Genomic DNA, 16,692 nt, shown 5'->3' on the forward strand with positions numbered 1-16,692 from the left:
GCGGATCCTGGCGGGACGGCTCTGGCGGATCCTGGCGGGACGGCTCTGGCGGATCCAGGCTGGACGGCTCTGGCGGATCCTGGCGGGACGGCTCTGGCGGATCCTGGCTGGACGGCTCTGGCGGATCCTGGCTGGACGGCTCTGGCGGATCCTGGCTGGACGGCTCTGGCGGATCCTGGCTGGACGGCTCTGGCGGATCCTGGCTGGACGGCTCTGGCGGATCCTGGCTGGACGGCTCTGGCGGATCCTGGCTGGACGGCTCTGGCGGATCCTGGCTGGACGGCTCTGGCGGATCCTTGCTGGACGGCTCTGGCGGATCCTGGCTGGACGGCTCTGGCGGATCCTGGCTAGACGGTTCTGGCGGATCCTGGCTGGACAGCTCTGGCGGATCCTGGCTGGACGGCTCTGGCGGATCCTGGCTGGACGGCTCTGGCGGATCCTGGCTGGACGGCTCTGGCGGATCTGGCTGCTCATGGCTGGCTGACGGGTCTGGCTGCTCATGGCTGGCTGACGGATCTGGTTGCTCATGGCTGGCTGACGGATCTGGCTGCTCATGGCTGGCTGACGGATCTGGCTGCTCATGGCTGGCTGACGGATCTGGCTGCTCATGGCTGGCTGACGGATCTGGCTGCTCATGGCTGGCTGACGGATCTGGCTGCTCATGGCTGGCTGACGGGTCTGGCTGCTCATGGCTGGCTGACGGATCTGGCTGCTCATGGCTGGCTGACGGATCTGGCTGCTCATGGCTGGTTGACAGATCTGGCTGCTCATGGCTGGCTGATGGTGCTGGCTGGGAGGCTGGCGGTGGAGGCGGACCCCAGCCTCGGATTGCAGTCATCACCTCCAGCAGGGCGGCTCCCATCTGCAGGAGCTGCTCTTTCTGGTCCCGAACCTGAGCTTCCAGTCTAGTATGGGTTGCGTCGGCTCCTGCTGATTCCATAGCAGGTGTATGATTCTGTCTGGCGGAAGGCTCTAGCGGCTCCTGTCTGGCGGAAGGCTCTAGCGGCTCCGATCTGGCGGACGGCTCTGAAGGCTCATGGCAGACGGGCGGCTTATGCAGCGCTTGACAGACGGGCAGTTCAGACGCCATAGGGCCGACGGGCAGTTCAGGCGCCGTTGGGCAGACGGCCAGTTCAGGCGCCGTTGGGCAGACGGCAGACTCTGGCCGACTGGTGACGCACCCCGTAGGATTCGTGCGTGGAGCAGGAACAGGCCGGGCTGGGCTGGCGACGCGCACCGTATCCCTGGTGCGAGTGGCCGGAACAGGCCGGGCCGGGCTGGCGACGCACATCGTGGACCTGGTGCGTGGAGTAGGAACAGACCGGTCCGTACCGGGAACACACACCACTGGCCTTAACTGGGGATCAGGAACGGGCCGGACCGGACTGGTAACACACTTCAGTCTCTCATGCCGTGCCACAACAACTTCCCTCCCTCTACTCGCCAATGGCTCCCGTAATCCGATAGCCTTCTCTCCAGCTCTCCCTGTGGCAGCCTCCTGCTGCCCAGGCGCCCAAGCCATGTGCCCCCCCCCCAAAAAAATTTTTGGGGAGTAACCACGGGCTTCCAGCCTCGACTCCGCGCTTCCTCTTCATACCACCTCCTCTCGGCTGCAGCTGCCTCCAGCTCTTCACGAGGGCGGTGATATTCCTCCTCATTCCACCTCCTCTCGGCTGCAGCTGCCTCCAGCTCTTCACTAGGGCGGTGATATTCCTCCGGTTGTGCCCAAGGACCCTTTCCAGCCCGTATCTCCTCCCATGTCCATGAATCTTTTGGAGGCGACCATACATCCTGTGTAGGTAGGTCCTGTTGCCGCTTGTTACGCCGCTTGGTCCTCTTGTGGTGGGTTATTCTGTCACGATCGTCTGAAGAAGCGGACCAAAGCGCAGCGCGTGGAGTGAACATGATGACTTTATTAATTAAAGCAACCACGAAGAAAACAACAAAATGACGATACGTGAAGTACAAATACTGATACAGACTAACAGCAACACGGAAACAATAACCCACAAAACAAAGGAGAAAACACACAGAATATATATGGCTCCCAATCAGAGATAACGAGCCGACAGCTGACACTCGTTACCTCCGATTGGGAGTCATAGACCAATCACCATAGACACCAACAAAATGAAACTCACCCATCCCCAACACCACCAAATGAAATACACCCAAACAAATGAAAGTGAACAACCCTGGCTCAAATATCAAAGTCCATGGAGCCAGAGTGTCACAGGAGGGGAATAGCTGGGTTAGTGTTGTTGTGTTGCTGGCTCCACCACTGCGCCATGCTGCCGCAGTAGCGAACAGATAATAAATAAAACATGGCAGCGTCTTTGCCGAGGCCCCTGTGGCACAAAGTCGCATGGCACACACACACACACACACACACACACACAGATGCACACACCACGTCTGGCGCATCTGACGTGGCATTTTGATCATTTACTTGAGGAGTGTGGAGCCAGGGCACAGAAAGCAACGGAGGCTTTGATTGGTTTCGCTTGCTAATTGGCTTCGTCAATACTCAACAACTGAGGGCTGCCAAGCTTAATTCGTTCTCTCATTGCTTGTCATTTGGTTACTTGGTTTCAAATGGAACCTGCTTCTTTAATTTAATAAATCTAAAACAAAACTGCTCACATGGACAGAGCTAAACTAATAACTAGTCGTTAATCGACAATACTAGTCATCGTTACAGTAGCAGTATAATGCATTTTTAATTTCTGCAGTGTATTGAACTGATAGAGTTGTCTCAGTCCCGTTTATTGGGTCTGGAGTAGTCATGTCTTGTGTGTACACTAGCTGACAGTTTTCTTAATGTGTCTTAATGCGTTAACGTTGGTGTTTCGCGGGCTATAAAATGTTTAATGACTTTGAAATCCCCTCCTGCGCGTTATTGATAGCTCTCCCCCTACTGTGTTCACAATAAGCTCTCACTCATTACTCCGGACACTGCGGCTACTGCTTACCGCCACCGCAAAAACTCGGGCCCCTATTTACAATTTGCATATTAGCCATGCAACATAATACCATTTCACGCATGAAAATGAGAAACATGACGGAGGACGGGGCATCTTTTTACTATAAGGTGGCAGTTGCGGTTTATAGTTATTGGGTTTTATTTTCTCCATCCCTTCATTTGTCTACATCTGAGGCCCCTGTCACTGGTCTGCAGTGGCTGTTCTTTAGCAAGAAACTGGGAGGCTAGGTTTACACATTCTGAATAATTGCCTGACAAACATATTGTATTATGAATAAATGTGTCAACAGGTAGAATGGCGTCAATGTTCAAATAGTGCACCAGCTAATTTGATTTGGGCAGGACCTGACACATTTTTTATTACACCACATTAAGTAATACTCTAAGACTCGAGGAAAAACAGATATTTAAATACAGTGTTTTGATTGAAATTAAAGGCACATTTACATGATTTGTGTTTTCTCTAGGGGGCCACGAGGGACACAAATTAGAGTCAAACTCATTACCCCCGCACAGCTCACATTCATTCCGCCAAAATAATGAATTCAAAGTCATCCAATTGAAGACCCAGTGTGCATTTTAATTGGCTGTTTCTATATCACTGGAGTCATAAAAAAAGTGTAGATCTGCTGATGGTCTTGGCTCTGTTCATAATCCGTTCTCAAGTCAGTTTACAGTGAGTATACCAAACATTAGGAACACATTCCTAATAATGAGTTGCACCCCCCCTTCCCAGAACAGCCTCAATTCGGACTCTACAAGGTGTCAAAAGCGTTCCACAGGGATGCTGGCCCATGTTGACTCCAATGCATCCCACAGTTGTGTCAAGTTGGCTGGATGTCCTTTGGGTGGTGGACCATTCTTGATACACACGGGAAACTGTTGAGCGTAAAAAACCCAGCAGCGTTGCAGTTCTTGACACAAACCGGTGCGCCTGGCTCGTACTACCATACCCTGTTGTCTTGCCCATTCACCCTCTGAATGGCACACATACACAATCCATGCCTCAAGGCTTACAAATCCTTCTTTAACCTGTCTCGTCCCCTTCATCTACACTGATTTGAAGTGGATTTAACAAGTGACATCAATAAGGGATCGTAGCTTTCACCTGGATTCACCTGGTCAGTCTATGTCATGGAAAGAGCAGGTGTTCCTAATGTTTTGTATACTCAGTGTATATTCCCCAGCATTGGGATTTCAGGCATCTATTAGCGATAGTAGACTTTGTTGTTTGCCACCTTAGTGCACATAAGATGATGACACAGATTCACTAACTGTAACCAAGATTGTGAGGACAGATACAAAGGTTTTGAGGACGACATTATGTTTTGTAGGGCTATAAAAATATACTTTCCTTTGTCATTTGTCACTTCTCTTTCATATTTGCATCCGATTGATGAAGACGGAATGTTTCACTTCACAACTCAAACAACTTTGCATACATTGTCAATGCGAACGTCTTGCCTTTTGTTCTAGCGTATAATTGCAGCTTGATTTGGAGCAGAATGCAGCTTGGAGGGGAAAACATAAAACGGTGTCCTGCAAAGTGATTGATGTTCGTTATTCCCTTTGTGCATTCTCTAATTTGTGTCTCTTGTCTTACTTCATTTTCTTTTCAAAGTGTGCTCATTGGAACATTTGAGGACACCTCTACAGTATATCTCTTGAACATGAATACCTTGAGTGATGAAATCTATCAAAAAGGGGTGGACTTCTTTTTAGAAAAGTTAATATTGGTAGTACTCAGTGAAATAAATGTGGGATAAACAGTATTTACACTGTTTCATGTTTGTTCCCTCTCTCCTTTAAACTCTACAGGACACGGAAATCATTAACACTGCAATACTGACTGGCCGAACCGTGGCCATTCCTGTGAAAGTGGTCTCCATTGAAATGAGTGGAGTCGTGACCGACGTCTCGTCCTTCGTAGAGTGCAAGTCCTCTAATGAAGACATTGTCAAGGTATGGCACAGTAGTTCCCTCTTAGGTTGCAAAATTCCAGTAACTTTCCCAACCGATATTTTGCAAAACCTTGGAATTTTGGGAAAGTTACCGGAATTTTCGCAACCCTATCACTCTAAGAATGATATTGTCTTGGTAATGCATCTGATATCGAATGGAATCCCACCGTACTCGTACACACCCTAATGGGCCTGCGCACACTTTAATATACCATCATGCGAACATCAAAACCTCATTATATGGCTGTCCATAATTATGTGCTTTGACTCAGTTCCTTTTGAACCCCCCAGGGATGGATCAATGGATGTTCATACTCTTACTGGTACACCAAAATCAATAGGCTACAAAGCACAGTAATAGCTCTGAAGGATGCTTTTGAAACGCTTCTCTTATCTGGCCTAGTCTGGTTGCCACCGTTTCTCCAGACCTTAGAGTTTACTTTAGCTGCATTATCTGGTGCAAGGCCTACCATCCATTTCCATTCATTTAGGCTGTATTCCAAATGGCTCCCTATGCCCTATATAGTGCACTATGTTTGACCAGAGCCCTATGTGCCGGAACAAAGGTAGTGCACTAAATAAGGAATAGGGTGCCATTTGGGACGTAGACTTAGCCCAAACACAACTCTAGCCCATTGGGAGCCCACAGCGGTAGAATGAAACATCAACTCCCATTTGTGGATTAAAGAAGCAAACCCCATAAGCAGCATTGGTAAATCCCATTTAGCTGTAGAAAGTGTTGGATAAAGGAGGCTGCAACCTCTGAAATTGAATCCAAATGTATTTGTTGATTCTCTCTGAGCGTGTTTGATGACAGCACCACGACGCCTTACAGGACATGTGAGAAAAGGATACGTGATACAGATAAAAATTATACGCCATTTGTTTATGTGGATTTAAGCATTTTTGTTCATTTGAGTATCACGTGGGATTATCGAAAGTGGAGTGCACAATTATAATACAAATTTGTTCCAAATAAATGGAGGAAAAAGCATTAGCTGTAAAATACAGCCAGAATATACAGACCGCCCCTAATCTTATACTGACATTCATATGTGTGATAAGACTAGGATCTATATGTCAGAGCGTGAATAAAAAGCATGACTTTTTTTCCATCAATCTGTTTGTGAGAAGGTTTAGAATGGTGTCAAGGCTAGCTGCATTAGCTCAGTGTTATTGAGTGGACCTTGCTTCACTGCCCCTGCCACTGAACTTTAGAGGCTAACGCAAGATGAGCCCTTCATGCTGAGATGTACATGAGTCCTGACAGTTCTATAAAACACTCCACAGAATACGAACGAAAGGTTCACAAAGACGACCCTCTAAGTTTGTGTGGTTGTATGCTCTCCCCCTTGCATTTTGTGATGCCACATTATTCCCATTATTCAAACACAGCACTCTTAATGCAGATCTATTCTAATCAGATTACTCTTATATTTTATTATTGTATTCGTGTAGCCTAGGTGAATCTGTGGGACACTCAAAACAATAGGCTCCGCTCGGTCTATAAGTAAAGCACATAGAGAATGTCTTGTTATATAAACCAAGCCGCACCATGATCACATAGGTTGTGAATTGCAAATGTGCTTCGGGTATTCGCCAACCTGCCGTTGTTCTGTTTTTGTACCCAACTTGGAAAAGGTTACGCTGTGCTCATTTCTCTTTGCTGAGGCGTTCATTTCTTTGTTTGTTTTTCCCCTTTTGAAATAAATAGGCCAGGATATATGTCAGCGCTGGCAGATAACCCAATCCCATTTGACTGTACAGTGGATGGTGTTTGCGTGCGTGTGCGAGAGAGAGAGCACAGTGGGATGGTTATTAAAGCACACATCTGTGCTCTGCTCAGACAGGGGTTTGTTGTGTTGTTTTATGTTGTGTTGTTCGGGGTGAGAGGAGTGCACGAGTACGGGAGGCAGTATGGGGAGGAGACAGGCAGCGGAGGGGGAGGCTGAGCGAGTGGAGGTGAGGGCTGGGGATTTGTCAGCGAGCAGGAGACGACATGACTCCCCCAGCTGATCCTTTCTCCCAGGGCTGTGTGTGTGTGTGTGCGTGCGTGCGTGCACTGTTCCACGCCAGTGGTCATCCAACCCTTGCTCTGGCAAGCCCGCAGTTTCCTCCATTCTGCACTCTCACACCAATGTGACACCTTCACCTTCAGCCAGTGACCAGGCTTATATAAGAAATGCTTTGTGAGGCAGTGAGATAAGTACACATGAGTGGTATACTGTCTTCAGTATTGTCTCCTTGCTGTCTGCTGTGGTATTGTATATGAGAGGTCTTGAAGAAGTTGTCTTATTATTGTTGATAGCTTCACAATGAGGATGTAATCCAGTCAATTGGAGCTTGCTGGCCAAGAAATCATGTATGAATAGATAAGGCAATGAAACGTGATGTGTTTCGCAATGAGCTCCTCTGTCGATTAATAAGTTATGGGGTATTTTTTAAAGAGCGGTCTATTGATTATCTTACCATACCTTCCATCAATTAAAGTAGGTTTTCATAATGGTAAGTAAAGGGCAACAGTAACAGAACAGGGTGTGTTCATTAGGGCCCACTAGGACTACTTGAATTCTTCCAATAAAACATTCTAAAGCATTTTATTTTGCGTGCCCTAATGAACACAGCCCAAGTTATGTTTTATTTTGCCATCTACTGCACCTCCAGGAACCAAACAGGTGGCATTGATAGGCCTACAGTCTGCATGAGGTATTGTCATGCATTGAAACGTCTCATGCGATCACACGGAACTCATTACAGGCCTAAATCCTGTTTGGATGCACATATTGAAGTTAAGAGTGTAAGCAGAGGCTGGCCAGCATGGGATGTACATCATTAAACAGTGATCATTGTTTCTCATTAGATCCATACGCATTAGTCAGTAGAATAAGCACTATCAGGTCACCCCACCAACCTTCTGTTTTCCACATGCATGCGCCTCAACGATATGGATATAATAATAATAATAATAATAATAATAATAATAATAATAATAATATTCCATTTAGCAGACGCTTTTATCCAAAGTGACTTACAGTCATGCGTGCATACATTTTTGTGTATGGATGGTCCCAGGGATCGAACCCACTACCCTGGCGTTACAAGCGTCGTGCTCTACTAGCTGAGCTACAGAGGACCACAATATATACTGTGCTGCAGGCGGGTGGTGATCCTTTTTGATCCTGCATCTCTGCCTGTGGGTTTAAACTGGATGCCTGGATGCCACCATAGTTGGCAGTGCCCACCCTGTCTTTCTTTGCCCCGACCCAGTCAATCTGTTGGCACCATGGAAGGTGCCACAGCACATTAGAGTGCTGTGTAGCGACGGCAGCTCGTGGCTCCGTGCATTAAAGCACGTTCACGGACCCCCGCTGGGCTTCTGACCCCTGTAGTCATTAACAGCTTTTGACTCACAATTAGCCAGACAAGTTTATTAGCTGCCTGCAGGAGCTGGGATAGTTTGGGATGGTGCAGTTAGCGAGGGCGTATCAACAAAGTGAGTGAGAGTGATAGGGAGGCTGGTGTTAGCATTATAGTGAAGGGGAGGCCTAGAGTGGTAGGTCACAGGTGTGGAGGGTGCACTGTGGTTTTGGTACAGAGGATGACGGTACCTTATATGTCTGTCTATGTGTGGGTGGGCGTGCAGGTATGTCCTTTGCTCTGTATAGTATCTAAGCCTGGCAAGCAGACGCGTGCATAGATAGGGCTCTACCTGTACAGAGCACATGCCCCTTTGCCCTTTTGGGTGGTGGTATAATTTCCCCCTAAAAATGTTTTTGTATAAATGTTTTGTCATTGTTGTTCTTGACTCAGTTCCTTTTGAACCCCCCAGGGATGGATCAATGGATGTTCATACTCTTACTGGTACACCAAAATCAATAGGCTACAAAGCACAGTAATAGCTCTGAAGGATGCTTTTGAAACGCTTCTCTTATCTGGCCTAGTCTGGTTGCCACCGTTTCTCCAGACCTTAGAGTTTACTTTAGCTGCATTATCTGGTGCAAGGCCTACCATCCATTTCCATTCATTTAGGCTGTATTCCAAATGGCTCCCTATGGCCTATGTAGTGCACTACTTTTGACCAGAGCCCTATGTGCCGGAACAAAGGTAGTGCACTAAATAAGGAATAGGGTGCCATTTGGGACGTAGTCTTAGCCAAGTAGGATGACTGGAGGCGAGGAGACGTTGCTAGTGTCCTGGGATGAGTCCCAAACACAACTCTAGTTGTTCGGAACCCACTGCCTACCGCAATTTGTCGTAACGTTGTCAAGTTCAACCCCCCCCCCATCCCGTCCGTTGGTTGCACCTGTTGATCTGAACAGAGCCCGGTTGCGCCTTTTTCCCAGTCTGCCCTTTACGGAGATTGCGCGTGCCCAGTATCTAAAAATGCATATGGCTTGAGAGATGCGGACATCGGTCGAGTGTGTGCAGCTAGCTACCTAGTTTAAATATCAACAGTACTGCCCCAGCAGCATAACATTTGATTAACACTTGATAACGCTTGATTTAGCCTACATCATCATCAATATTGGGTCTGGTTGGCTGATACATGCAGCAGAGAGAGGCAGAAAGACAGAGAGAGGCCCGGCTGCATCAACTACCCTCCGATCCAACTCCATCCCTTCTTCAGTCGGGAGTTGCACGTGTGTCAGGGCAGCAGCAACACAGGTAGTCTACACTCTAGCTAACGACCATACAAAAATATCTACACAAGCCACTAGCCAGCCAGCCATATATCATGAGTTACAGTGGGGAAAAAAAGTATTTAGTCAACCACCAATTGTGCAAGTTCTCCCACTTAAAAAGATGAGAGAGGCCTGTCATTTTCATCATAGGTACACGTCAACTATGACAGACAAATCGAGAATTTTTTTCTCCAGAAAATCAAATTGTAGGATGTTTTATGAATTTATTTGAAAATTATGGTGGAAAATATGTATTTGGTCACCTACAAACAAGCAAGATTTCTGGCTCTCACAGACCTGTAACTTCTTCTTTAAGAGGCTCCTCTGTCCTCCACTCGTTACCTGTATTAATGGCACCTGTTTGAACTTGTTATCAGTATAAAAGACACCTGTCCACAACCTCAAACAGTCACACTCCAAACTCCACTATGGCCAAGACCAAAGAGCTGTCAAAGGACACCAGAAACAAAATTGTAGACCTGCACCAGGCTGGGAAGACTGAATCTGCAATAGGTAAGCAGCTTGGTTTGAAGAAATCAACTGTTGGAGCAATTATTAGGAAATGGAAGACATACAAGTCCACTGATAATCTCCCTCGATCTGGGGCTCCACGCAAGATCTCACCCCGTGGGGTCAAAATGATCACAAGAACGGTGAGCAAAAATCCCAGAACCACACGGGGGGACCTAGTGAATGACCTGCAGAGAGCTGGGACCAAAGTAACAAAGCCTACCATCAGTAACACACTACGCCTCCAGGGACTCAAATCCTGCAGTGCCAGACGTGTCCCCCTGCTTAAGCCAGTACATGTCCAGGCCCGTCTGAAGTTTGCTAGAGTGCATTTGGATGATCCAGAAGAGGATTGGGAGAATGTCATATGGTCAGATGAAACCAAAATAGAATTGTTTGGTAAAAACTCAACTCGTCGTGTTTGGAGGACAAAGAATGCTGAGTTGCATCCAAAGAACACAATACCTACTGTGAAGCATGGGGGTGGAAACATCATGCTTTGGGGCTGTTTTTCTGCAAAGGGACCAGGACGACTGATCCGTGTAAAGGAAAGAATGAATGGGGCCATGTATCGTGAGATTTTGAGTGAAAACCTCCTTCCATCAGCAAGGGCATTGAAGATGAGCTGGGTCTTTCAGCATGACAATGATCCCAAACACCGCCCGGGCAACGAAGGAGTGGCTTTGTAAGACGCATTTCAAGGTCCTGGAGTGGCCTAGCCAGTCTCCAGATCTCAACCCCATAGCAAATCTTTGGAGGGAGTTGAAAGTCTGTGTTGCCCAGCGACAGCCCCAAAACATCACTGCTCTAGAGGAGATCTGCATGGAGGAATGGGCCAAAATACCAGCAACAGTGTGTGAAAACCTTGTGAAGACTTACAGAAAACATTTGACCTGTGTCATTGCCAACAAAGGGTATATAACAAAGTATTGAGAAACTTTTGTTATTGACCAAATACTTATTTTCCACCATCATTTGCAAATAAATTCATTAAAAATCCTACAATGTGATTTTCTGGATTTTTTTCCCTCATTTTGTCTGTCATAGTTGACGTGTAGGTATGATGAAAATTACAGGCCTCTCTCATCTTTTTAAGTGGGAGAACTTGCACAATTGGTGGCTGACTAAATACTTTTTTTCCCCACTGTATATCCAATTGCGATCCAATCTTGTCTCACCACTGCAACTCCCCAATGTGTCCTCTGAAACATGACCCACCAAGCTGCGCTGCTTCTTAACACCCGCTCGCTTAACCCGGAAGCCAGCTGCACCAATGTGTTGGAGGAAACACTGTTCAACTGACGACTGAAGTCAGCTTCCAGGCGCCCGGCCCACCACAAGGAGTCGCTAGAGCGCGATGAGCCAAGGAAAGCCCCTCGACCAAACCCTCCCCTAACCCGGACGATGCTGGGCCAATTGTGAGCCGCTCTATGGGACTCCCGGTCACGGCCAGCTGTGACACAGCCTGGGATCGAACCCCAGACTGTGATCCCTCAACACTGCAATGCAGTGCCTTAGACCGCTGTGCCACTCGGGAGGCCAGAGTTAGACAATTATAAATATTAAATTATGAAGTTATTATTTGATACGAGCATTGAAGATAAATCACAATCAGTCATCTTTTTCCACATTTTCTTACGTTACAGCCTTATTCTAAAATTGATTTTAAAAATATTTCCTTATGAATCTACACACAATACCCCATAATGACAAAGCAAAAATAGGTTTTTAGAATTTTTTACAAATGTATTACAAAAATTAAAAACGGAAATATCACATTTACATAAGTATTCAGACCCTTTACTCAGTACTTTGTTGAAGCACCTTTTGCAGCGATTACAGCCTTGAGTCTTCTTGGGTATGATGTTACAAGCTTGGCACACCTGTATTTGGGGAGTTTCTCCCATTCTTCTCTGCAGATCCTCTCTCAAGCTCTGTCAGTTTGGATGGGGAGCGTCGCTGCACAGCTATTTTCATGTCTCTCCAGAGATGTTCGATCGGGTTAAAGTCTGGGCTCTGGCTGGGCCACTCAAGGACATTCAGAGACTTGTCCCGAAGCCACTCCTGCGTTGTCTTGGCTGTGTGCTTAGGGTTGTGTCCTGTTGGAAGGTGAACCTTTGCCCCAGTCTGAGGTCTTGAGCGCTCTGGAGCAGGTTTTCATCAAGGATCTCTCTGTACTTTGCTTTGCTCCATTCATCTTTCCCTTGATCCTGACTAGTCTCCCAGTCCCTGCCGCTGAAAAACATCCCCACAGCATGATGCTGCCACCACCATGTTTCGCTGTAGGGATGGTGCCAGGTTTCCTCCAGACGTGACGCTTGGCATTCAGGCCAAAGAGTTCAATCTTGGTTTCATCAGACCAGAAAATCTTGTTTCAGGGTCGGAGAGTCCTTTAGGTGCCTTTTGGCAAACTCCAAGCAGCTGTCATGTGCTTTTTACTGAGGAGTGGCTTCCATCTGGCCACTCTATCATAAAGGCCTGATTGGAGTGCTGCAGAGATGATTGTCCTTCTGGAAGGTTCTTCCATCTCCACAGAGGAACTCTGGAGTTCTGTCAGAGTGACCATCGGGTTCTTGGTCGCCTCGCTGACCAAGGCCCTTCTCCCCCAATTGCTCAGTTTGGCTGGGTGGACAGCTCTAGGAAGAGTATTGGTGGTTCCAAACTTCTTCCATTTAAGAATGACGGAGGCCAGTGTGTTCTTGGGGACCTTCAATGCTGCAGAAATGTGTTAGTACCCTTCTCCAGAACGGTGCCTCGACACAATCCTGTCTCTAAGCTGTATGGACAATTCCTTCGACCTCATGGCTTGGTTTTTGCTCTGACATGCACTGTCAACTGTGGGACCTTATATACACAGGTGTGTGCCTTTCCAAATCATGTCCAATCAATTGAATTTACCACAGGTGGACTCCAATCAAGTTGTAGAAACATCTCAAGGATGATCAATGGAAACAATTTTGAGTCTCATAGCAAAGGGTCTGAATACTTATGTAAGGTATTTCTTTATTTTTTTTAATAAATTTGCAAACATTTCTAAAAACCTGTTTTAGCTTAGTCATTATGGGGTACTGTGTGTAGATTGGTGAGGGAAAAATATAATTTAATCAATTTCAGAGTAAGGCTGTAACGTGACAAAATGTGGAAAAAGTCAAGGGGTCTGCATACTTTCCGAATATACTGTAGGTGGTTGACAACACTCCTGCATCCATACGGTACTATATCACCCATATCAATGACAGATCCATTATCATATATATGAATCTTGACCCTTCACCTCTGTCTTTCGCAGGTGTCCATGAATTGTGACTACGTGTTTGTGAACGGGAAGGAGACACGGGGCTCAATGAACGCCCGGGTCATCTTCAGCTACGAGCACCTCAGTGCCCCCCTGGAGCTGACCGTGTGGGTGCCCAAACTCCCCCTCCAAGTGGAACTGTCCGACAGCAACCTGAGCTTCATCAAGGGCTGGAGGGTACCCATTCTTCCTGACCGCAGGTAGGACTCGCCCACACACGAAACACACCAAACATGGAGTGCACTGCTGTTTTGATGTTTCTTTTACTGAATTTGAGGTTACTGTATCATCTGTCATGTATCGTCTCAATTGTGCACCCCATGTTTTGATTGTTTCATATGTTACATGTTGTGGTGGCAGAATTTGGGGTGAGCTGTTGTAACTTCTCAAGGTTTATTCTCTGTTCTGTGATGAACTGCATTTCATAGACTCCTGTTATGTTTGCACCCTAACACAAGGCCATAATGTTCTGGGACTGTTGCTTGTTTAAATAAACTGTTGTGTAACAAATAGGATTGTATTATCACCTTCTATATGAGAGACATGCAACCATCTCCCCTCCGAGTTCTTCCCTGACTGTGATCAGTGACAGATCTCCCCTGCAGCTGCTTGATTAAAGATGTATTATTACACTGTAAAAAGTCACTGCCTAGATCTGTGGATCGTGTTTTCCACAACAATGTCGTTCTAGGGACGGGATCGTAAGAAAACCTGCCTAAGCAATGTTTAGGCCTCTTAGCACAATTACTACATGTTTTATTAGAGTTTAAGCCAACCCATGGTTTCAAGTAATCAAACTTATCCCTCTTAAATAATTGAACTAAACTATGACGTTTGCTGAGAACAGGATGTTAAGCCAATTTTAGATCAGACTGACAATAAATTCATTGCATGTTTTTAGGGCCGGTTTCGCTTACACAGATTAAACCTAGTTTTGAAAAACCTATTTCAATAGAGATTTTCGATTGAGAATGGTTCTTAATCCTAGGCTTAATCAGTGTCTGGGAAATAGGCCCCTAGGGTTTCACATTTTCTGAACCATGAATCACAATTAACTATTGTGTATTCATATTTTGTAGGGAATATGAAAAAAACTTAACTACAGAAGGCTTTTTATGGTTGATTTTGTTATTGAATGGCAAGAGAATTGTATCACCAAATGTCATTACGCCATTTTGGCAAAACATTAAGCACTTACAGTTGAAGTCGGAAGTTTAGATACACTAACGTTGGAGTCATTAAAACTTGTTTCTCAACCACTCCACAAATTTCTTGTTAACAAACTATAGTTTTGGCAAGTCGGTTAGGACATATACTTTGTGCATGACACAAGTCATTTTTCCAACAATTGTTTACAGACAGATTATTTCACTTATAATTCACTGTATCACAATTCCAGTGGGTCAGAAGTTTACATACACTAAGTTGACTGTGCCTTTAAACAGCTTGGAAAATTCCAGAAAATGATGTCATGTCTTTAGAAGCTTCTGATAGGCTAATTGACATCATTTGAGTCAATTGGAGGTGTACCTGTGGATGTATTTCAAGGCCTACCTTCAAACTCAGTGCCTCTTTGCTTGACATCATGGGAAAATCAAAATAAATCAGCGAAGACCTCATAATAGAAATTGTAGACCTCCGCAAGTCTGGTTCATCCTTGGGAGCAATTTCCAAACGCCTGAAGGTACCACGTTCATCTGTAGTACGCAAACAATAGTATGCAAGTATAAACACCATGGGACCACGCAGCTGTCATACGGCTCAGGAAGGAGACGCGTTCTGTCTCCTAGAGATGAACATACCAAATACTAATTGAGTGTATGTAAACTTCTGACCCACTGGGAATGTGATGAAAGAAATAAAAGCTGAAATAAATCATTCTCTCTACTATTATTCTGATATTTCACATTCTTAAAATAAAGTGGTGATCCTAACTGACTGATTTTTTACTAGGATTAAATGTCAGGAATTGTGAAAAAGTGAGTTTAAATGTATTTGGCTAAGGTGTATGTAAACTTCCGACTTCAGCTGTACGTAGATGTTTGCAATGTGGTCAGAACAAGGACAAAAAAACTGCACTGTGTATTAAACTTTTTTAGTGTGTTATTTTTTACAATATTAATTTTCCCCCCCGGAACACAAGCCATTTGCCCCTCTCTCTCTCTCTCTCTCGCGCTCTCTCTCGCGCTCTCTCGCGCTCTCTCGCTCTCTCTAAAACACAATGCTGTTTAAGCCCTACGTTTTATCAAGGGCAGGTGTCTTGTACCGCAGTGTGTGTTCGCTACTTTGCCGCATTGCTCACTGGCTGTGTTATCCAGTAATGGGTTCTAAAAGAGGAAAAAAAGGGGTAAACTCTCTCTGACCTGTGCGAGAGTCATGAAACTCAATGAAGAGAGTCACACTTTCTCTTGGGTTTACCCTAGTCTTAACTGAACGCTCGTCTACACTCTCGTCTCTCAACTGCCATTGCGGCTTTGTTGTACAAGATGAGAAACACAGGCGAACAGCACATTTTAGCCTTAAATGTCTAGCATTAGCCAGCCAGGGGACGTGATGCATGTTCGAATATTTTCAGACCTTTTAGGGAACACGGGACGGGCCTGCTTGATATTCAGGCGGGCTCCTGGAATCAATGGATGGTATATGCTTTGTTAGTCACTAACTGCTCACTGCCGCTCCTGCTTCTCAAGTTATCCAAAAGGAAAAGTCAAAGCAAAGATTAATTAGCCTTGGAAACAGAAGAGGGCTTTTTAGCATTTGGGGAAAGCCGGCAGCTTGTCAGACTGCTGAGGAAAGAACGAAAGACACACGTCCAAGTCGTTTTTGGAGGACTTTTGTGCCGGCTTGTAGTACTTTTCCCTCAGAAAGGGCACATTGGAACAGAGACTGTAACAAATGTCCTCCATATGGATTAGTGTTGGGCCTCTCATCACATCAAGTGCTATGATTTTAATTATATAATGATAAGAAGCAATGAATAACATAATCTCCCGAAACAGGACGCAGGATTTAACTACACGACAGCATCTTCCACAAACATATTAAGTAAACATTATGCATAATTAAAGGTTATGATGAACTGCTGAAGCTGTTTAGTAAATACTAAAGCAAATACATTTTTATATATTTCCCCTTTGTTGTAAACTTTGACAATGGTTACAGTTTTGAGATGGGTATTGACACTGGTATTGACACTGGTAATGGAATTGATACTGGCAACGATATTGACCATGGTTACGGTATTGATACTAACATCATTGA

General features: G+C 45.6%; 1 protein-coding gene across 2 annotated transcripts in view; it reads left to right on the forward strand.

Annotated features, from left to right (window-relative positions):
* The window catches only part of LOC121537694 (transmembrane protein 132E-like), a 404,416-nt gene that overhangs the window by 339,723 nt on the left and 48,001 nt on the right, over positions 1 to 16,692 (forward strand). For both annotated transcript variants that reach the window (XM_045222612.1, XM_045222611.1), the window contains exons 5-6: positions 4,802 to 4,945; positions 13,426 to 13,631. In XM_045222612.1, the coding sequence (XP_045078547.1) occupies positions 4,802 to 4,945; positions 13,426 to 13,631 (350 nt within the window). The remainder of the gene's footprint in view (positions 1 to 4,801; positions 4,946 to 13,425; positions 13,632 to 16,692) is intronic.

Source organism: Coregonus clupeaformis, chromosome 9, assembly GCF_020615455.1.
Source record: "Coregonus clupeaformis isolate EN_2021a chromosome 9, ASM2061545v1, whole genome shotgun sequence".
In the NCBI taxonomy this organism is placed as follows: Eukaryota; Metazoa; Chordata; class Actinopteri; order Salmoniformes; family Salmonidae; genus Coregonus; species Coregonus clupeaformis.